The following is a 22,634-nucleotide window of genomic DNA, read 5'->3' as shown; positions in this document are numbered from 1 at the left end:
TCTTTCCCTAATGATGTCTATTAATTTTTAAAACTCTGAGGGGGGCTAGTTGGTAAGGAGAAGATTACTTTAAATAGAATTTTTTTGAGCAACAACAAAAGTCAGAAAACATGTTAAAAAGTGAAAATCACTTCTAAAAACTCTTTATATCCCCTGCCTTAGGGGATATATTCATTCCTGAAGAATCATTTCTTTAAACCTGCCCTTTTAGAAACTTTCCAATACGTCCTGGCTGTCTGTCTCTAGTGGTAAACATAAACTCAGTCGTCATTTTTAACAACTACACTATTCCACAGTATACACATACTAGTACTTCGTAAACTCTGTTTGGCAGCCTTATTTTCTAAGCTTTGGGACCAGAAGCATCAAAATACTGTTGGTCACAAGACAGGGCTAAGACAGTAGGACAGAAAACAAATCACTTAACTAGAACAGGAAGAGTCCTACTATAGCATTTTCTGACTGTCGCATTTCATGACTGATTTAGCCGTCTACTTTCTTCGGCATCGTCTAGAACACCAGACAGAAGTCCGTACGGCGGGTAGGAAGAGCTTTAGGCAATGGCATCAAATGCCCTGGTCGAAGAGGCTCTGAATTTAGAAACATCCTCCCCTTGGCACATACGGCCTCAAACTCCTTAGATCCCCTTACGCCCCCTCCCCCCAAGTTACCTTGGGCTTGTTACAGTGAGCAATCACTCGCAAGATTCTCTTCTTCAAATCTTCCAGGTTAGTCACACTTAACCTGTTTAGCAAAAGACCAGACTGAGGCTTGGTACTTGGTCCTTCAGCCGCCCCAAGCCCAGACGAAGCATCCAGCTGACTCACCTGGGAATGACATCCTTCCCCAGGACAAGGGACACGATGAAGTTCTTAGAGTATTCATACAGGGATTTGCTGAAATTTTAGAAAAATAAAAATTAGTGAAGTTTTAGGATCATATTGCCCACAAAGAATTCCAAAGAGAAATCAAGTAACTTTGCCAGGACAGTGAGGTAAATTTTCAGAGAATAAAACCGTTCTCTACCCTTTAAAGGGGAAGAGAAATAAAATGGGGATACTCCAATCAGAGTAACTCGTCTGCCGGATTCTAGTAAGGCCACAGCATCCATCAACCAGATCACGGTGGCAGAGCAAGCCTTGCTTGTATCCTTTGACCCAGCAACCGCCGCATGGAAGACTCTGGCAAAATGGTAGAAAGATGCAAGTGTATTCACTGTAGCTCCTACTGCTTGTCAGAGCAGAGGCTGGAAACCCGAACGCCCATCTGTGGACAGCAGTTCAGCTCATATGCCGGCCCACACAGTACCGAGTCCCTCACGGCTGCAGGAGAGCAAGCGGCGGCGTGCTGTGTGGGGCGGTCTCAGGATGGGTGGTCAAGTCGAAACAACCGGATGCGCGAGGGCACGAAGGGTATGCCACCCTTTCTCCAAGAGGGGAGTGGGAGGGATGCAAAGATACAGACTCGCTTTCACATGTAAGTGAGGATAACGGAACGCTAAGTCAAAAACTCATGGCCGCCCCAGCGAACAAGGGCAGAAGGGCTGATTTCTGAACGTACCTCGTTTATAGAGCTGTCTGTGGAACCATGTCATTTTCACATAATTGTAAAAAATTAAACAAAAGCAATTCTAAAATCAAAAGCCAAATGAAACGAACCTAACAGTGCCATGAAGCAAACAGAATTATTTCAAATGACAACAGAAATTTGGCTGTACATCCCTCGTGGGAATATCACATAAGAACAAAACAAAACTGCAAAAAAGCCTCCAACTGCCTTCAGCAATCGTCCCGAAACTATCCGTCGGTCCGCGTCATATCTGCGCGCACACGCACGTGCACACACGGCTGTGTGGACGACCTAGGAATTCAGATTTACGGACACCAAGGTTTTCAGCATACTAGAAAAAAAGATACAATTTCAGTAAAGACCAAGTACCTAATCAAGTAATTTCAGTAAAAACCGTGATCTTTAAAGTGAAAGTATCAATGTGAACTAAGGACACATTTTCTCTTCGGAACAACAAGAGCGTTTCCTACCTCAGCCCGCCGAAAAGGCCTGGAAACCGTGACCTGCTTGGTGATGAGACACCCGGTGCCTGGGTTATAGTCTCTACCATTTCCCACTCAAAACACCCAATACTGCATGGAGAAATGGTGGAGGCCACGTAACAGGCCAGGACGTTTAAAACCTGCGAACATTCTACCGTGCCAGAAAGCAGAAAACTGTCGGACACCCGGGACTGTGTCGGTGAGAAGCCTAGTTGGAAGGGATTCCCGCTGGCCAAAGACAAGACAGTGTGAACATAAAAGAGTACCTGCCATGCACTGGCGGACTTTGAGATAATTCCCGTCCACCTCTGCGGGCTGCTGGGGCACCAGCTCATTACTCTGAACACGGCTCAATAAAGGGAAAGGTTCACGCGTAACCAACTACTTGGAAGAAAAGTTCTTTTTAATTGTCAGCTAATAAATGTAGAAGGAATGACACAAGATCAACATTTTGCAACCTCTCCTAGAATACATATGTGCCGATCATTACTGCTCACGTCGCAGAGGCCAGCAGACGTGCTGCAGTAGGAACCACACGCCACGGCTAGCAGGTACTGTCAGAAAATCGACCCTGAATCTATCAAATCTCTAGATGGGTTACCATTTTCTAGGACATACAGCCAACAGTACAGAGGAACATGTTAAATGAATGGTAAATATACAAGAGAAATCCGGAATGTGGATTCTCCAGAAAACTAACCTGGTGTCAGAAATAGAGGGAACTGAGATACGTGTACATTCAAGGAGACTTACAGATTTCCATGTCTCTGTGGATCCCTTGTACACATGCTTTTAAATTTGATTTAAAAACAAATACAGCTCCAAGACAAACCTTCTTTGGAATTTAAAGAAATCAACTGTAAAACATTTATGAGATAGTTAAGAGAACATGATCAATTATTGGAATCAAATTTTTAAGTGCTCTATGCTTTAGAGGCATATTAGGGTAATTTACAGATGAATGAGAGCCCTCAGATTAGCTTCCAAGTACTCCAGCCACGGGGATCTGTGGGAAGTAGGGTGGGGCACATGAAGACTGGTCAAGTTAACAAATACTGAAGCTCATGAAATGATGCTTATTATACTATTCTCTTTACTTTGGTTTGAATTTTTAATTTTTGTATGAAAATTCCATCATAAGGCAGTAGTTTTAACAGATCGTTATAAGCACGAAGAATCCGTGAACTAGTAAGCAGATCTGAAGAAGTATCCAAATCATAGCACTAAAAGCAAAGGTACAGAGGTGTGAACGAGAGGTTGGAGACGAAAAATAAGAGCAAGGGGGCGTGATGCCTGTCTGATGGGAGGCTCCGAAAGTGGGAGAACAGAGCAGAGGCAGTCACGTGTGACTAGGCCGTCACAGACTAGAGAATCTAGAACTTTTTTTTTTTTTTAAAGATTTTTATTTATTTAGGCGACAGAGATAGAGACAGCCAGCGAAAGAGGGAACACAAGCAGGGGAGTGGGAGAGGGAGAAGCAGGCTTCCAGCTGAGGAGCCTAATGCGGGGCTCGATCCCAGAACGCCGGGATCAACCCTGAGCCGAAGGCAGACGCTTAACGACTGCTCTACCCAGGCGCCCCGGAATCTAGAACTTTCAAGTGAGATGCACTGAAGATCATACACACACTTAAGAATAAGGCAAACACCCACATAGCCTGGATGCATCTTACTGAGTAAAAGAAAATGCAACACAATCCTGCATATTGTAGGATTCCACTTACAGGACATTCTGAGAAAGACAAAACTAGAGTGACAAAAAAGATCCTTATGCCCCTGGGGGTGGGTGGAAGGGACTGATGGCAAAGGGACACAGGACATATTAATGGTGATCCTATCAGCCCCGAAAGGCAAAAAAGACAAAACTGTGATTCATGCAATTAGTTTATACAGTTAAAAAAAAAAAAGTCTACAGATGAATTATAACTAATAAGCAAATTTAACAAGGCTGTTGGATACAAGAGGAAAAGAAATTTCTATGACATTGATACATGTCAGCAAAAGATGTGTAAGACTATGAAGAAAATTATAAAACTTAATTGAAAGATATTAAAGAGTTCCTGAATATCTGAAAAGTGATTTCACATTCAAAGGTGGGAAAACCCTATAATACGTCAGTTACCTCCCAACTGAACTAGAAAATAGAGGCAGTTGAAATAAAAATTCTAAGCTTTTTGTTTATGGAACTTGCAAAATTGATTCTAAAATTGACATGGAGGTGTAAAGGGCTAAGAATAGCCAAAATGCTTTTTCAAAAGTAAAAGGCACAGGGATTTGCAGTATTAGATGCCAGCGCCTCGTGTTAGCAGTAGGGGAAGGGCTACAGTAATGCACTGTGTGAGGGGAAAAGTGAAACTGGATCCCTGCCTCACACCACGCACAAAAACACAAACATAGATTACAGACCTGCATAAAGTTGAAAGGCCAGATTAAAAGCTGTAAGAATAAAGGAAACAAGCTCCATATCCTTAGAATATAGAAAGATTTCTTAAATAAGAAACAAAAATCCAAAAATCATAAATGAGAAGATTGACAAATTAGCATAAAAATTAAGAACTAATGACCTGAAGACAGGACTCAAGGAAAATACAAAACACCTCAAGGACTGGAAGAACATATTCATGACACGTACTTGCAGCCCCAAAAGAACCGATTACAGAATCCATGTGTTTACAAATCAGTGAGAAAGAACAGGCAACCCGACAGAAAAATGGCCAAAAAGAACATCACAAATTGGAAACTCAACAGCCAATAAATACATGAAAAGAGCCCCATTAGCAATCATGGACATGCAAATTAAACCACAATGAAACATCACTCACTACACACCCATCAGACTGGCAAAAAAGTTTTAAATCTGCGATTAACTATTGGTGAGACTGGAGCGTGGTGAACTCACATACACGGCAGGCGAGCACACACTAGCACAGCCACGTTGCAGAAGGAGCACCGGCATCACACGTGAAGGTGGGGCATGCGCACACTCCGTGATCCAGTAATTCCCACCTCAGTCTACACCCAGAGAGGGTCCAAACGACCAGCGGCCATCACCAGTGACACAGACCATTTGTGACGAAATATAACCAGAACGGACCGAATCACATCTTACAGGCATCAAACAGAATGTGGAACAAAAAAGGGGAGTCACAGAATAAAATTAAGTACGATTCTAGTTCTACAAATTTCAAAAAACTCAAAATCAAAACCATACAAATCTAAACTATTATGTGGAGACCTGCATACAGGTGGTAAAACTACTTTTTAAAGCGAAGGAAGAATTTTCACAAAAATCAGGATGGTGACGATCTGTGGACAGGAAAGGAGAGGATGCTCGGGGAATTTCGAAGGCACGGACTGCTCTGTTTCTCAACTTGGGTACAGACGTGTGTGTGTGTGTGTGTGTGTGTGTGTGTGTGTGTTTATTTAATGGGGGAGAGAGCATGAGCAGAGGGAGAAGCAGACTCCCTGCCGAGCAGGGAGCCTGATGCAGGACTCAATCCCAGGACCCTTGGATCATGACCTGAGTGGAAGGCAGACGCTTAACCGAGAGCCACCCAGGCGCCCCATGTGTGTATATTTTTAAATCAGCCTTACTGAAGCATACACAGCAAAATCACCCACCTAAGTGTACAATGAGTTCTGACAAATGCATATAACCACCACCATCAAAATAAAGAGCATTTCCATCACCCCCAAAAAGCTCCCTGTGTCCCTTGGAAATCAATCCCACCCCCAACCCCAGGCAACCACTGGTAGGCTTTCTGTCATCCTATACTTCTGCCTTTTCTAGAAGGTCATATAAATGGAATCATACAATAGGTCTTTTGCGTAGGGCTTTTTTCAGATCCCAAAATGCATCCAAGCTGTATGGATGTTTGCTGCTTAGTCTCAAAAATGTGTTTTATGTTTCACAATTTATAAATTCAGGTATTTTTAAAAGTCCCTCAGGGGCGCCTGGGTGGCTCAGTCGTTAAGCGTCTGCCTTTGCCTCAGGGTGTGATCCCAGTGTTCTGGGATCGAGCCCCCCATCAGGCTCCTCCGCTGGGAGCTCCGCTGGGAGCCTGCTTCTTCCTCTCCCACTCCCCCTGCTTGTGTTCCCTCTCTCGCTGGCTGTCTCTCTCTCTCTGAGAAAATAAATAAAATAAAATAAAATCTTTAAAAAAATAAAAAATAAAAGTTCCTCATGTCTTTTCATATGTACAAGTATATATTTTAATATAAAAAGAACCTAGGGGCACTGGGGGCTCAGTGAGTTAAGGGTCTGCCTCTGGCTCAAGTCATGATCCTGGGGTCTTGGGATCAAGCCCCACATCGGGCTCCCAGCTTGGCGGGGAGCCTGCTTCTCCCTCACTGCCCCCTTACCCCGACTCTTGCTCTCTCTTGCACGTGCTCTCTCTCAAATAAAATTAAAAAAAAAAAGAACTTAAAGAACTTCTAAAATTAAAAGGTATACCAATATTTATATATAAATACAACTGACATGTAATGTAAATACCCATCAGCAGCCTAAATAAAAATGGCATAACCAGATGATAGAATACTAAGCAGCTCTATAAAAAACATGTTCTCAAACAATACTTAGCAATATAATGTATATAGAATATTATATGTTAATTTGTAAAACACACAGCTGGAAGTAAACCAACAGTTACAATGGTGAATTCTGGGTAGAAGATCTCTGATCTTTCCACTTTTTAATATTTTCCAAAATTTCTATGATGGATATGAATTTCTTTTTTCTTTCTTTTTTAGTTGTAGCACAAACTTAGGGCAAAAGATTACATAGGATTCAGTATGTTGGGTAGGAAAAGAAAAATGTAATTTTCAAGCTTAAAAAAATAATCAGTGAACAAATTCAGGAACGTGGACACATCAAGAGGCACAACCTGGGCCCTGCAGGTTCAGTTCCAGACTGCAGAAAAGCAAATATAGCAACACAGCGAGGAGAATGAATTGTAAGGTATGTTTACACCACACTGCCGTCCAATAAGTGTGCAGTAACATGTCAAAAAAGCCCACGTACGTACTTTAATTAAAAAATATTTTATTGCTTAAAAAATGCCAACCACCATTGGAGCTTTCAGCGAGTCATAATCACAGATCACAGATCAACATAACAAAATATAAAATAATGAAAATATTTGAAATATTGCCAAGAAGTATTAAATGTGACAGAGACACAAAGTGAGCAAATGCTGTTGGAAAAATGGCCACGACAGACTTGCTTTCAAGGCAGGGTTGCCACAAATCTTCAATTTAGAAAGGAAGAAAAGAAGGAAAAGAAGGAAAGGAAGGAAAGGAAGGAAGGAAGGAAGGAAGGAAGGAAGGAAGGAGAAAAAAAAAAACACAGTACCTGCAAAGCACAAAACAAGGTACGCCTGTGTGCAGAAATCTGTTCTTTTTATAAATAATGGACTGTCAGAAAGAAAAATAAGAAAGCAATCCCACTTACAACTGCATTGAAAAAATATGAAGGAATAAATTTAACCAAGGAGGTGGAGACCTGCACCCTGCAAACAGTAAGATGCTGATGAAAGAAACCGAAGACACAAATGAAATGGAACGATGTTCCGTGCTATGGACCGGAAGAATCGATACCGTGAAAATGTCCACACCACCCAAAGCAACCTGGAGTCAGTGCAATCGCTATCAAAATTCCAATGGCATTTTTCAAGAAATAGGCCAAATAATCCTAAAATTTATGTGGAACCACAAAAGGCCCTAAATAGCCAAAGCCATCTTTAGAAGAAAGAACAAAGCTGGAGGCCTCACGCTCCCTGACTTCAAACTACGTTATAAAACCACAGTAATCACAACCGTATGGTACTGGCATAAACACAGACACAGAACCCAGAAATACACCCAACTAACAGACGACAAAGGAGCCAACAATACACGATGGGGCAAGAACAGTCTCCAATTGGCAGCAATGGGAAAACTGAAGCGACGTGCAAAAAATGAAGCCGGACCCCGCCTCACATCACACACGCAAAGAAAAGTCACGGCGGATTGAAGACCTGAATATAAGACCCGAAACCAGAAAACTCCTAGAAGAAAACAGGCAGTAAGCTCCTTGACATGGGTCCTGGTGGTGATTTTTTGGATTTGACAACAAAAGCAAAGGCGACAAAAGCAAAAATAACCAAGAGGGACTGCATCCAACTGAAAGGCTTCTGCACAGCAAAGGGACCCCCCAACAAAACAAATGGGAGGGGACAGGTGCCAATCCTCTCTGTGACAAGGGGCTGATACACAAAATATATAAAGAATTCACACAACCCAACAGCAAAAAAACCCCAGTAAGATTAAAAAATGGGCAGAGGCTCGGAATAGTCATTTTCCCCAGAAAGACCCGCACACGACCCACAGGGACGTGAAGGGTGTGCGACATCACGACTTGGCAGGGAATGCAAATCCAAGCCACAGGGAGAGCTCACCTCACACCTGTTCGAATGGCTGGTATCAAAAACACACACAAGCCCCCCCAAACCAAGAAGTGTCACGTGGGGGTGAGGCTGTGGAGGACGGGGGCCCGGGCACTGCTGGGCGGAGTGTAAGTTGGCGCAGCCACTGGGGAAACAGTACGGAGGTTCCTCCAGTGCGAAGTAGAACCACCGCGTCAGCCAGCAGTTCCACTCTGGGGTACGGGTCCGAGGGAGACGGCAACACGGACTTGAAGAGATGGCTGCGCCCCCGCGGTCACTGAAGCGCCATCTGCAACAGCCGAGACGCGGACGCCACGACGGGCGTGTCCGTCCGCACGTGACCGCATCACCCAGCGCTGCGCGCGCACACGGCGGCCGTCAAACCGGGAAAACAGAGCAGAGCCGAAGGAGCTCCCGCGTCTGCAACCTCACGGAGGGACCACGGCGCGCGCAGTCAGACACAGCGTACGATCTCACGTGAGCTCTAAAACCCCCAAACCAAGCTCACAGATCCCGGGAACGCGGGCTGGCGGCTGCAGAGGTGCGGCCTGCGGGGCAGGTGAAGGGACCCAAGGGCACACACTCCCAGTTCCGTAAGTCACGGGCACCGAGGGGACGAACGCACAGCCCGGCCGCTGCAGCTCACGGGCCGTGCCGCGCGTCTGAAAGTTGCTGAGGGTAAATCTTCAAGGTTCCTCCCACAAGAAAATAAATTCTGTAAGTAGGTGAAGTGATAGAAGTTCTCTTCTCGACTTCTTGTAATCACTTCACAATACACACAAATACCACACCGTTACCTCGTGCACCTGATACTAACGCAACGTCAACGGCATGTCCGTTGCCGGAACAATCTCAGTGCGGCCCCGGCCGGGGAGGCGGCGCTCGGCTCAGCCAGACCGACTAGTGCTGGAGACACAGCGGCGCCGGCAGGAGAAAGCCCGATGGACTCAGAGCCGAGCCGGGAGCGCGGCCCCGCCCCCGGCCCCGCCCCCGCCCCCGGCCCCGCCCAGCACGTACCTGAGCAGCCCGCGGGGCGGGGAGAAGGCGTAGCAGCGCACCTGCGGGTACGAGCTCCTGAGCATGATGGCCAGCAGCGCCGCGGCGCCCGCCCCCAGGCTGTGGCCCACCACCACCAGCCGGTACTCCTGCAGGACAGCACGGAAGGCGGATGGTCAGGGGGAGAAAATGCCAAAGGCAAGCGGATGGATGACAATGAAAGAAAAGAAAAATAAAAGTCTCACGGGAGCAATGCTGAATGCTTGGCTCAAAATCCCATCGTTGACGAGGCGCTGGTAAACGTATCTGGCGGCTTGAGAAATCCCCTAAAAGCGCAGACAAGAGAAGGTCATGTTGGTCATGGGACGAGACAGGTTCCATCACATGACAGGACTACGCCGTGCAGCTTCTGTGTCTCCCCAAAGCCGAGCTGCGCATCTGGGGGTCGGCGACCGCAGCTCCTGCGCCCCGCGGTGTCCCCGGTCCCTGGCGCGGCGTTGGGCATGGAGCCGGTGCTCTGTGACTGTTTCCGGGGACGAAGGAACGGGTGACATCCGCAACACCATTCCATACCCACGGATCTTGCTATGGCTTTTCTGTAGCTACACGGTATTTTGCTGTATGCGTTGACCACAGTTTACTTCCGCCAAGTCCCGATGGCTGGTCCGATTTAGATTATAAATGACTGATCTTTTAACCTGATGTTAAAACATAAAGTTCTGAATTGGTGATAACTGATTAAGCATCCAGTTTCTGCAGAGGCAAAACTAAGACCACTGGAAGCTGAGTTCTAGGGAGATTAGGTTTTAGTTTAATTTCAAAAAATAAATGAAATGTAAAGCCTAACAAACAGAGCGCTAAGAAACAGGCTTCCTGAAAATGAAGCCGTCTCCATGGAGGAGAGCACTCCGTGGATGAGAACAGCCAGGCCTGTCTTCTCTGCCGGCACCAAGTGGGAGAAATGCTGTGCTGAGATGGGAGACTCCGGACTGCCTTGAAAGCTCCTGCAAATTCCCGAGTCGGTCCTGACGGGTACTGTGGGAGAAGGCTGGCCCTGGCTGCCTACACGAGAAGCTAAGAGGAGATCTGAAGGGTTTAATGTCTGCGAGGAGCACCTGCTGCGGGATCACCATACTTCCCCAGCCTCCCCTGCGGCTGGCAGTGCAGTCACCTCCCACCCACCTCAGGGACGTACCACGTGTCCAGTTCGGGACAGGGGGAGCCCAAGGTGACCCGGACACAATGGCCAAGGCTCGAGGCCCCGGCCTGTGTCACACACGTGAAAGGCCAAGACTACGTTCAGCGGCACAACTTTGAACTCTGACCACCCTCACCGGTATCAGAGGCGGAGGACAACACGCTCATGCCCTCAGGCCTGACGTGACTGCCTTCCTGGCCCAGGACGAGCTACTCCGGCAGGAACCGGCTGAGGCCTGGCCCAGAGCGCACCTTGTAGATGCACAAAGCCCGGACCTGCGGGCAGATTCTAAGAACAAAGCTGCAGCCCAGCCCATGGGATCCTGACACATACTGTGTGGTTGGCTAACTGATGTGCGTCTGTAAGAAAGCATAACATCTCAGGGGGCGCCTGGGCGGCTCAGTCGGTTAAGCGTCTGCCTTCAGCTCAGGTCATGATCCCAGGGTCCTGGGATGGAGCCCCACGCTGGGCTCCCTGCTCAGCGGGGATCTGCTTCTCCCTGTCCCTTTGCCTGCTGCTCCCCTTGCTTGTGCTGTCAAATAAATAAATAAAACCTTAAAAATAAAATAAACATTTAAAAAAGAAAATATAACATTTTTCTTTGTTTTTCTTCACACGTCCCCAGTAGTTACACTGGACTCTTCCGTGACGTGAAGCCCAAAAAGACTGTTCAGGGTTAAAGGGGAAAATTCACATTCCCAGGGCTGTCCCGCTTCTAGCTGGCGGCGCAACGAGGGCCCGCAGTCTGGCTCCAGTGTGGCGCCGTACTGAAAACCATCTGGGCGGGACACTGTGACTCCACAAGCTACACTCCGACTCGGACACATATTTTTATAAAGATTAAGCATTTTACTTAGAAAATGGTCACCACAGAAGTAATACAGGGTTTGGTTAAAAAACACACAGTGTGTAAAAGCAGCACAGGCCCAACGGCCTCACCCCGACATCCCTCTCCCCGGAAGGAGCTGCTGTAACCTCTGGGACCGAATCATTTCCTCAAATGTGCAAACACGGTGCTCTGCAATCTGCTTCGTCACCCGGGAAATGTGACCCCAAACCACAGCGAGATACCGCCTCGCACCCCCCAGGACGGCTGCAGAATCAGAAACCAGAAAGTTGGTGGCAAGGAGCACGTGTGGACGAGAGCCTGGCCACTCACTGGTGGGACGTGAGATGGCATAGCTACGCCGCAGCACAGCTCGGTGGTTCCCCAAATCGTTAAACGCGGCCAACGCCACCAGACAGGGCAACCCCACTTCTGGGTAGGATCCCTAAAGCGCTGGAAGGAGGGACTCGAACACTTGTCCATATGTCCCTGCTCACAGCAACAGTACTGACAGCGGCCGCCGCCTGGGCGTGACCCCCATGTCCATCAGCGGACGAAGGGCTCACACCAAGGTGGTCTACGCACACAGGGGGGCGTCCGTCAGCCAGCACGGAAAGGGGCCTCGGCCACGTGCTCCCACCTGGATGGACCTCGGGGACACCAGGCTCAGTGAAAGGCCAGATAACTGCCTGACTCCACTTCTGTGAGGTCCCTAGAACAAGCACACGGGGTGGGGGGGGGGCACTAACATGGAGGTGGCTGGGGGCGGCGAGGAGCTGTCGCTTAATGGATGCGGCCTTTATGTTCGGGATGATGAGAAGGTTCTGAGTACAGACGGCGGTAACGGGTACACAGCCTCCTGCAGGTCTCTGCCGCCCGAATCGTATGCTCACAAACGGTTCCAACGATAAACATGTTACATGATTAAAACCCTTTCACAAAACAGCTGCTCCAGGCAGGCCCTTTCTGTCCCGGGAGGAGGGGCCGCCACAGCCCGCACCGCCGCCCAGTAAGAGTGAAAGGAGAACCCGCGTGTTGTGACACCGGCGGAGGGAAGTGCTGGGGGCGCCTGCCGCTCCGGGGAGGGGGCGGGGGTGTGGGGCGGGAGGTGGGGGGGCTCCCGAGGGGGCGGCCTTGCTGCAGCCCCTGGCCCCATACTGAGCCGAAGCTTCTCTTCCCCACAACAATACGTGACTTCTATCTAGGGGAGAAGAGCGTTCAACGGGGCTTCAAAGGCCAACCGACACTTATTCCAGTAACTGCTCGGCCTCTGGCAATTCCCTCGATGGCTCTGAACCTGCGCCTTCCTCTTAAAACACAAAAGCAACCCCGTGAGGTTGTTGTGAGAATTTCTACGAAAAGAATGAAAGGCACTTACTTTGCACAGCACTTGGCACAGGGTAGCTACCTGCTGTATGGTTAGTATTCCCAGGAGAGAGTCAGAGTTATGGAACATTCCTGAACACACACCCCAGGGCTTGTACCTTGTGTGCCGAACAGTCTTGCACCCCACACTCTAAGTTGAGGGTCTCATTCTCCGCTGACAGGTCCGTGAGGATGTCCTACAAAGAGTGCATTGGGAAGAGGCCGTTGGGGCGAGCTGTGCGCAGAGGCTGGGGGGCAGGTCCTCTGAAGGACTGCGGAGCTACAGTCTCCTGGGTCAGACGGCTGAGGATTAAACCTGACACCTGACCTTGGGAGGGAAACCCAGGCGGCCAGGAAGCTCGTGAGGGACCCACGGCAGGGAAGGGGGTGTGGGCTGCGGCTAAGACACACACGTTCAGCCCTCCCTCACTGCAGACCTCTACTAAGTACCCACGAAGCACAGAACCCTGTACCTGGGTTTTGAACAAAGCATGGTTCCTGTCCTCAAGGGGTATCAATGGCTCACTGAAACCTAAGGGGAGGGTAAGAAACGCATGGGGGGGTGTGCTGCAGGGCAGGAGTGGGGTGGGCTTCCTGGAGGAGGTGGCACCTGAGCCAAAGACTAAAAGGAAAACTTGCTTTCAGGAAACAGAGAGAGGTGGGCAACCACACCTAACGGGCCAGCAGGACCCAAGGCAGAGTGTCTGAGCACAGGAAGCAGACAGAGGGCCAGGCACATGGGTGCTCAGAGGCGCTGAGGGTAGAGCCTGGGAGGCGGGGTGTCCCCAGGACCCAGTGCAGCCAAGCTGCTGGGGATGGGACTCCATAGCTATACCCTGCAAAGCTCAAGGGGACTCTGGTGCCCTGGAGAACCACTGACAGACTGAGCCTGGGGTGGAACTGGAAAGGCAGGCTGGGGTCAGGTCACAAAGCACCAACACAGCTGCGCTAAGACACATGAATTTTCTATTAAAAAGTAATGGGGGGGCGCCTGGGTGGCTCAGTCGTTAGGCGTCTGTGTTTGGCTCAGGTCATGATCCCGGGGTACTAGGATTGAGCCCCGCATCGGGCTCCCTGCTCAGCCGGGAAGCCTGCTTCTCCCTCTGCCCCCCCGCTGGCTTGTGTTACCTCTCTCGCTCTCTCTCAAATAAATAAATTTAAAAAATCAAAAAAAAAAAAAAGTAATGGGGTGAGGCGCCTGTGTGGCTCAGTCAGTTAAGCATCCAACTCTTGATTTCGACTCAGGTCAGGATCTCAGGACCGTGGAGATGGACCCATGCTGGGCTCCATGGTGGGGGTGGAGTCTGCTAAAGATTCTCTCTTCTCTCCCTATGCCCCTCCCTCCACTCACATGCTCTCTCTCAAAAATAAAATCTTAAAAAAAAAAAAAAGTAATGGGGGGCCAAGGAAGGTTTCTAAGAAGCAGTGGTAACATGTAACCCATGTTCTAGAAAGAGTTCTCTGTGGATGGTATGAGGACTGACCGGAAAGATAAGAGACCAGAGACAAGGACCACGGTAGGAACCTGCTTCCCAGGCCCAGGAAGGGGGATGCGGCCACAGTGAGGGCCGTGGGGCCACAAATGGAGAGACAGCCAGAGAGACCCAAACAGGAAGCCAGGAGAGAAAGCAAGGACAACTCCACAGTTCCTTCAGGGGCCCGCTGGGGGATGCTGCAGAATTACTAGAAATGGGGGCTGGAGGTGGTGAGGCGTCTGCTTTCCTCGGTGCCCGGGCAGAGCCCTGGGCAGGTGCAGAGTCCCAGCCGACAGCCCCAGCGGCAGGCCCTGCCCTGGAGGGGGACGAAGGCTCACACTGTGGCGCCTCACTACACCTCCTGGGTCAGCAGGGAAGTGAGGACCAGGAAATGAGCCTGAGGAATGGCCAAGAACAGACCAGAGAGCATGACACGGAAAGAGAGCAGCCACCGCCCAGAATCTGCAGGGGCAGAGAAGGCGGGGGCGTGGGCAGGCCAGGAGAGGGCTTGCTGCTGGGGGGACAGACACGCACGGCAGGCCCCGCGAGTCAGGCAGCCGCCTCTGGAGCAAGTCCTCCAGCGGGGATCCCAATGCCCTGCTGGTCTGTTTCTGACGCTTCTCGGTGAAAAGGAAATGACTCCGTCCGTTTCTCCAAAGGCAGCACCTCACAGCCCCGGGTCTGCTTCTGCACCGTCTACCTGGCGTTTCCTGCTACGCCTGCTGCTCTGACTGACGAGCGCTCTAGCCGAAGGCGGGTCTCCTGGCACCCGCGGCCGGCTGTTCGCCCCACCCCTAGTCCCAGGCCTCGCGCATCAGGCTCCTTACCTGCAGAGACATGGTTCCTCTCACGGCTACCACGACGGATTCTTTCCTGTGGTCCAGAGCCACTAAAAAGGGAAGCTCGTAGACCTGGAGGCGAGGGAAAGCAGCATGAGTTCTCGACAGCGAGCGCGCGGCCACGGGGCCGAGATGGGCCGCGCGGCGTCTCTAACGGTTGGGCCGTGGTGCTGTCCTTCCATGAGGGGGGACTGCACAGGCACCCAAGATGGTATATCTACGAAGGCTTCCGGCTCCATCTCGTGTTAAGCCCATGTGGGCTTCAGGGGGCCCAGGAGCCCCCCGAAACGGTATGCAAACCGTGTGTCCGTGCATGTGTTCTGGGGACGTCATTTATAACTTCTGTCACAGTCTCGAAGGACCCTGGGACCCAGAGAAGCGATGAGGTGCTGCCATACTGACCTTGTCGTGAAAGCTTATGTGAATGAAGTCCCTGTACTGCAGGCCCGTCGTGTGCAGGATGGAGCCGAAGTGACAGTGCAGCTGCTCGCCGCCGACCAGGTCGTAGTCCGTCGTCCCGCTCCTACAGCTGAACACACGGGCAAGCGCGTCAGCCCCGCCGCCCCGCCACCCCGGCAAGCACGAGGACCAGAGCTCACAACGTCCAGCACCGCCTCTGGCTCCCGTACACGGGCCTTTACGATTTCTGGGCATACCTCTTACTAGAGATCTGACTTCTGGAGTCACGTTAATGTTTTACATAGTCAAAAAATAAATGATATTAAGAACGGGAGAGACTCTCAAATCTCCAGGAGTGGGGCATCTTGTCTGCAGATATGAGGGACCGAAAAGAGCGCGACGTTCCTCCCAGGGAATTCCTGCCAAAAATGTGTAACTCGACTCTAATCCGGAGGAAACCATCAATACAAATTGAGGGCCATTCACAATACCTAGACTATCAGGCAATGAATGTCAGCATCACACAAGACAGAAAATTCCAGACAGACGGCCAAGTGCAATGCGTAAGCCTGACGTGGAGGAAACCTTGCTCTAAAGGCGACTACTGGGAAAATGTGACTACAAAAGCTGAGCGAGCTACTGCCGCACGCTGGCGGTGCTGGCACAGAAGCGTCCCGTACTATGCAAAAGAAGGTCCGGGATCCTAGGAGACATGGGCCAGAGCAGCTAGAGATAAGGGGCACGCTCTCTGCCGCTAGAGGTTCAGCAGGAAGTGACACTGACACAGCACAGGCGACCACACTGTGTCACAACTGGTGGCTCCAGATAAAGGCTCGATGCATGTTCTCGGCACTGCTCTCGCAGTTTTGCAATATTTCCAAACAGAACGTTTTTGGAAAGGGGAAACGGGATTATTTTTAGAAACTAAGGTGCGGCACCGTAGGAGTGACACGCGGCGGGCGGGTGGGGCCCGGCGGCCACCTACCAGTCCCCACCGATCTTGCAGAGCCCAGTGAAGGGGTTCCGATAGATGTAGAGGGGCCACCCGTAGGCCGCTGCTGCGAACTGCATGTAATGCTGACAATTGGCTAACTCGGAGTCCAGATCAGCTTCCTGGAAGAGAAGACAGACAGCTCTTTGTTTCAGGGAACCCGCTACGGACGAGATCACCTCAAGATGATATGCCTGACCTCCGACTACTCCTGGCGTCCCTTTCTTTCCTCACTGAAGAGACCTCTCAGCGGACTTCCACACGGAAAACTGGTCCTTAAACACAGAAACAGACCCTTCATTTTATAGGAATGTAGCACGTACGGGGGAAATGAACAGCAAAGTCCCTACTGACTTTCGTGGCGCACGCCACACGCCAGGCCCTGCCGCAACGGAGCCGGAAGGCCCGGACACCTGCGTCACGCACAGAGAGAGCCATCCATCCGCGTGCAACCTTCTCTTTCAGAAGCAGGAACGCCTGTGGCAGGAAAACTCCTCCAGCAAACCCCAACGGTTTCTGCTCCCTCGGCCCAGAGAAGAGAGCAAACACACTGAGGGGGAATCAGGCCCATCCCAGAAACGAGGTTTGCTGTGTTGACGTCAACAGCCTATTTCCTAAAAGAGAATGCTTTAAAAATACAATGGAGGGTGAAGCGGCCAGGAATGGGCTCCCTCCGCCCAGCGAACCACAACCAGCAGAAGCCACACACCACATTCCAACCACCTGTCCTGAGATCGGTGCTGGCCAGTTTGTTTTTTGAAGATGTATAAAGAGGAATAAATGTCAGAACTTTACAAATCAACAGAAAGGGGCTTACCTGGGGGGCCCCCGGGGAATGGCTGATCACCTCGCCTGGCTCCTGGCTGTTCCTGATACTGTCCTGTTGCTGATGGAGAAGGGTGAGGCCCGCCGCAATGTCGCTGGGCACCAGATCTGTGTCCTGGACGAAAACAGAGGCCTGTCGTAGAACTCAGCAGGGACGGCCCACGAGTTCCTTAAAATCCAGTTTTATACAGGTCACACGCACACCCACAGTTACACGTAAAGAGGTCCTTAAAAGTATTTGCCTTTCACGACTCCATCCCTATGTGAGCTGGACAATGTTTACTATCCTGCCCTCAGACAAACCCACCGCAGAACACGGACATGTTGCCAAGCTATTATTTTTAAATTTCACTTCAAGGAACTTAACTGACTTCACATCTTTTATAGAGTTGGGAGAAAATAGATAAGTTCACCATCTTTGAACTAATGGCCAATTTTAGCCCAAATTTAAGACTCTTGCTCAAAATGCCGGGGTTTTGTTCCTGGTAGAGATTTCAGAGACTGAACTCATGCTCACTGGCTACAGCAAGCCTCCCAAAGAACCTCAAACTAGGAAAGCAACAGAGGGAGTCCCCCGTGCCCGCCCTCCCCCTGCTGGAGCAGGCGGGAATCCTCGGTGGCTCGCAGGCACTTCCAGTCACAGGGAAGGACAAGGCACTGGCCCCTCGGCCCCTGAGTCATCGGTTCTTCCAAGGTCTTAAGACCAGACGGAAGCACTCCCTGAAGGTTAGTCTGGGGAGAGACACTTCTCCAGTCCCTCCCGGAAGGCTGCGGCGGCGGCCTGGTGCCAGCCCACGGGCCGGCTCTGGGCCCTGCAGACGCAGACGCCACAGAGAGGCCAGGAGGGACCGGCAATCGTGCAGGAGGTCACGAGAACTCCTCTCCCTCACCTGCTCTCAGTACTGAACACAACAGCTGACCACAGAACATTACAGGAAAACACTGGGTGTGACAGAAAAACGAGGTTTTCCAAATCACTTAAGAAACTGCTCTAGAACGAAGACGACTTCCTGCACTGTAATAACATATTCAAACTCTCCCTCAAAGCTAGAATAATCTACCATTTCTATCATGCTATGAAGGAGCAACCAAGGGCTGACACCCTGGATGCATGACACCGCCCACACCTGGCGCCTGCCGAGGGCCAGAGGCGCAGAGGACAGACAGTTCAGACAATGGGCAAATCATCCCCAAGATACGCGGGCTCCATTATGTAGCTCCTTAAAAATGAACTAACAGGGACGCCTGGGTGGCTCAGCCATTAAGCGTCTGCCTTCAGCTCAGGTCATGATCCCAGGGTCCTGGGATCGAGCCCTGCATCAGACTCCCTGCTCAGCGGGAAGGCTGCTTCTCCCTCCCCCACTCCCCTGCTTGTGTTCCCTCTCTCGCTGCCTCTCTGTCAAATAAATAAAAATCTTAAAAAAAAAAAAAAAAGAACTAACAATCCTGACAGTGTAACAAACAGGTGGCAACAGCAGGACGCACTCACTAGAGAGACGCCCCCTGTCCCCCCCGGGACCCGCCACACTGCAGACCACACATGTGCAAGAGCTCCCTGGGGTGGACAGGGGATCAGCTCCCGACACAGTATTCATCTCAACACGAGAGACATTTACTTCGGAGACAGAGACGAGAGCAGACCCCTTGAGCTTACTGAAAAGTAGGTTGAGAAAAGCTCTGCCGTACTCGAAAAAGCAACTCGAGTATGGTCGTCCTTCCCGACACAGCAGCACAGGAACTTGATTCTGGTTTCCCACACGCTGGTAGCTGCTGTCTTGAGGCCGTGAAGAAGCTGGCTCGACTCACGACTATCCAGGTGGTTGGGGCCAGCGGACGGACACGGAGCCATTTTCCCCCCGAGGGGGTCAAAGACGATGATGATGGTGACCACAGTGGAGACGATGATAATCCAGCTGCAAAACAGAAAGAGAAGGCGTGATGACCCCGGGTCCCATATCCAGACGCGGGGGCCACGGCTCCCTCCTCAGGGCCCGGTTTTTGCATCTGTACGGCTGTGGCTCCAGTGACCCAGGAAGATGCGGATCTCCCAGAACCAGGCTGAGGTGAGCAACTTGTTTCTTCTAGAAAGTTCTTTTTGAGCCTGTGGCTGACCCAGGCCCCACGAAAATCAGAGCCTTAGAAGTGAAGACCACAAAAGAAAAAAGGAGGTGCCTGGTAGGGCTGCAGCCTGGGCACGGAAATAGCCAGAACCTGCTCTCCACGGTCCTATGGCCAAGACCCAGGCCCTTACTCCTCAGTGCCTCGGGGTTCTGCTCGGTAAAACTGAAAGAACTTTGCCACATTGTGGGATACTCTGGTGGGTCTTTCACTCATACATGTAAGTATTTCGAGACTGTCCACAATGGGCCACACACTGTGTTCACGAACGTGGGCCCCACGGGAAGACGCGCCTCTGCAGAGGGACTCTGCTGCCCCTGTGTTCCTAAGACTGTGAGCCTGGAAACCGCGAAAACCCGACCCCGTGCGTTAGTCCCTGTCGCAATTTCTGACACAGCATTTCTGCTCAACCTGCCTTAAGTTTTTGCCCTTGATTTGGTCTTCGGGTTTTCTTCCTTCTTATAACAGAAGGGATGGAACGCAGAAGAATGAGAACCAGCAAGAAAGACAATGACATCAATAAACGCGTTCACGGGAGATGAATTATTTCTTATATATAAATGCACGTCTCTCAATTTTTATGGTTTACTCAAAAAGGGCCGATTTCTAACAACGTTAGGAGCCCGCACGACGTTGGGCTATCTACAGTGACTCCGAAAGGTCTGTTTCCCTACATCTCAAATGCACCTGAGACAAGAAGCTGAAAGAGAAGACGGAAGACCTCACCTGATGATGACGGTGGCAATGATGCCATTCACCACCGTCTTGTCACACTGAACGTCGTCTGCTATCCAGGCAGCCCCCAGAGAAGCCCAGACCATCTCTGGCAGAAAGAGCGCCAGGCGGAGGTAAAGCAGCTTGGACATAGATTTCCGTGGTCCAGGATTACAGATGGTTCCTGAAACACAGAAGATATTCACACCGGGCAGCTGGCTTCCTCAGAGACTTCCTTCCCACAGAGACAGAGCACGCAGACATCTGCTGGTACCACAGGTGCTCTGGTGGTTTCTCCTCGTAATTGGAAATCGATGCCCCATGGTGAGAGCAAGTGAACAAGTGAGGAGTGGAAACAGGACAAAAAGCCTCAGATTCATTTCCTAGACTTCCTGGGGTTTCAAGATACTTCAGAGTTCTAACTGGGATGACCATATAATCACTGCCCAAACCAGGACACTTCTGAGAGAGGAAGGAGGTGCTATTAATTATGCTGGGACAACGGGCACATAACAGAGCTGTCCGGTGCCAACAGACATACACGGTCACCTGAGTTCTAGAAAGTAATTCCACCATCTGCTCAAGACCTATGGCGTTCAGGCACCATCTGAAACACTTTACACCCATTATTCTGTAATCCTCACAACTCTGAAGACAGTCACCATCCCATTTTACAAATGAGGAAACTGAGGCTAAGAGACCTTAGTAACTACTTTCTAAAACATAACCCAGGGGGTGCCTGGGTGGTAGGGTTGATTAAGCCTCCGACTCTTGATTTCAGCTCAGGTCATGACTTCAGGGTCGTGAGATCAAGTCCTGTGTCCGTCCGGCTCTGTGCTCAGGGGGGAGTCTGCCTGAGATTCTCTCCCTCCCTTTCTCTCTCTGCCCCTCCCCCTGCACTCTCTCTCTCTCAAATAAATAAAATATTAACAACCCCCCCCATTCCAGGTCTGCATGGTCCCGGCTCTCCGTCTCACCAGCATCTGCAGTCTTGGGAAGTGAACGATTCTGACGCGCGAGAACACTTGAAGAAACCCACCATGCAACCTTTTTACCGTGTGTCTTAAACCCGAGTATCCACAGAGGTCTGTGTGCTTTAATTAAAGCAGAAAACGGAGTTCTAAGATTCCAGAAAGATCAAGGTACTGAAAAAACCTCCTCTATCAAGTCACACCCGCCGAGGAGAACATTGTTATTTACTGAGGTAAGAGATCTTCCTCTCGAGGCAGAAGGGCCGGCGAGGACCTGGCTGCTGCGGGGGGCACAGAGACGCGTGGGCCCCATAACGGACGAGCAGAACTTCCGCCCTGAATGCCGTGTTCTCAGCACAGCCTGGGTCTTCATCTGGCTGAGCCGTTTGTGCAAAGACCACAAAAGGCAGGCCTGTGTCACAGAATCTTTGGTTCAATGCCTCTACACAGCGCAGCAACCTTCCCTGGCGTGAGGGGAGCAACGAGCCCCCGATACGCGTACAGAGGCGACACGAGGAAACGTCCCAGGATCGGGAGCACACGCAGCGAATGGCAGACGCTGCAGGCTGAGCGTGTTCTGCCATGAAAACGTGGTGGTCATGGGGCTGGACCTTCCCTACGTAAGCCTCCTCCATGGTAGAAACAGTAGGATTTCACCAGGGAAACTAGAAACTGCCGTGGTATCAAGATTCTCCCAACTCTGCTACACTGACGACCAAGAAAAAGAGCAAAGGTCAATACACAGCATCAGTCTCCGGGACAAGGAAGACTGAACCCCACTGGCCCCAAATGCGCCCTCTGCAGCCCATGTCTCTCTTAGACAGTAACGCCAGGCCAAAGCTACACAAACACGGCCTTTCAGCACAAGTGACAGGTTCATTACCGAGCCGCCTTACGGAACAAAAGGGGCAAAGAAGTTATCCATGTAGCAAGAATGTAACGAACAAGGGCACCTGGGTGGCTCAGTCAGTTAAGCATCCGACTCTTGATTTCGGCTCAGATCATGATCTCAGGGTTGGCATTTAAACTAATATGACTTATAAAACATTGTTTTTGGTTCAGCTGTGGGATCTCTAGCCATAAGTAACAAAAGCTTAAAAACAGGAAGGACCCGGGACCTGCCCCGATGTCGGGGACTGGAAGTGCAGAGCCGGGACAGGTGTCACGGCTCTCTGGCCTCTCACGGCTCTGTCCTCCTCTGTCAGCTCACCCTGGCTGTGAGTGCAGATACAGCAGGAACTCCGCAGCCCATCCCTCCACAGAATCACCCAGAATGAAAACAGTATATTGTTTCTGGATCTTTCCTAGAGGAGCAAGGAAAGACTGCCCAGAATTTTCCAGAAAACTCCTGAATTTCAACTGGCTCAAACTGGGTCACGCGTCCATTCTGGAACCAATCACTGACAAACGAGGGTCATTCCTGAGCTGGGTGGAGCCCTGGC

At 50.4% G+C, this 22,634-nt stretch overlaps 1 protein-coding gene across 1 annotated transcript in view; it reads right to left on the bottom strand.

Annotated features, from left to right (window-relative positions):
* Positions 1-22,634, bottom strand: part of DAGLB (diacylglycerol lipase beta) — a 28,384-nt gene that overhangs the window by 1,499 nt on the left and 4,251 nt on the right. The window contains exons 3-13 of the mRNA XM_040634765.1: positions 20,234-20,405; positions 19,044-19,302; positions 17,382-17,504; positions 16,559-16,686; positions 15,577-15,703; positions 15,163-15,246; positions 12,980-13,057; positions 9,717-9,797; positions 9,493-9,620; positions 828-896; positions 672-744 (exon numbers count right to left, since the gene is read on the bottom strand). Of these exons, the coding sequence (XP_040490699.1) occupies positions 672-744; positions 828-896; positions 9,493-9,620; positions 9,717-9,797; positions 12,980-13,057; positions 15,163-15,246; positions 15,577-15,703; positions 16,559-16,686; positions 17,382-17,504; positions 19,044-19,302; positions 20,234-20,405 (1,322 nt within the window). The remainder of the gene's footprint in view (positions 1-671; positions 745-827; positions 897-9,492; positions 9,621-9,716; positions 9,798-12,979; positions 13,058-15,162; positions 15,247-15,576; positions 15,704-16,558; positions 16,687-17,381; positions 17,505-19,043; positions 19,303-20,233; positions 20,406-22,634) is intronic.

This window comes from Ursus maritimus, unplaced genomic scaffold (genome assembly GCF_017311325.1).
Source record: "Ursus maritimus isolate PB19 unplaced genomic scaffold, ASM1731132v1 scaffold_2, whole genome shotgun sequence".
Lineage (NCBI taxonomy): Eukaryota > Metazoa > Chordata > Mammalia > Carnivora > Ursidae > Ursus > Ursus maritimus.
This window is presented reverse-complemented; position numbering and strand designations above follow the sequence as displayed.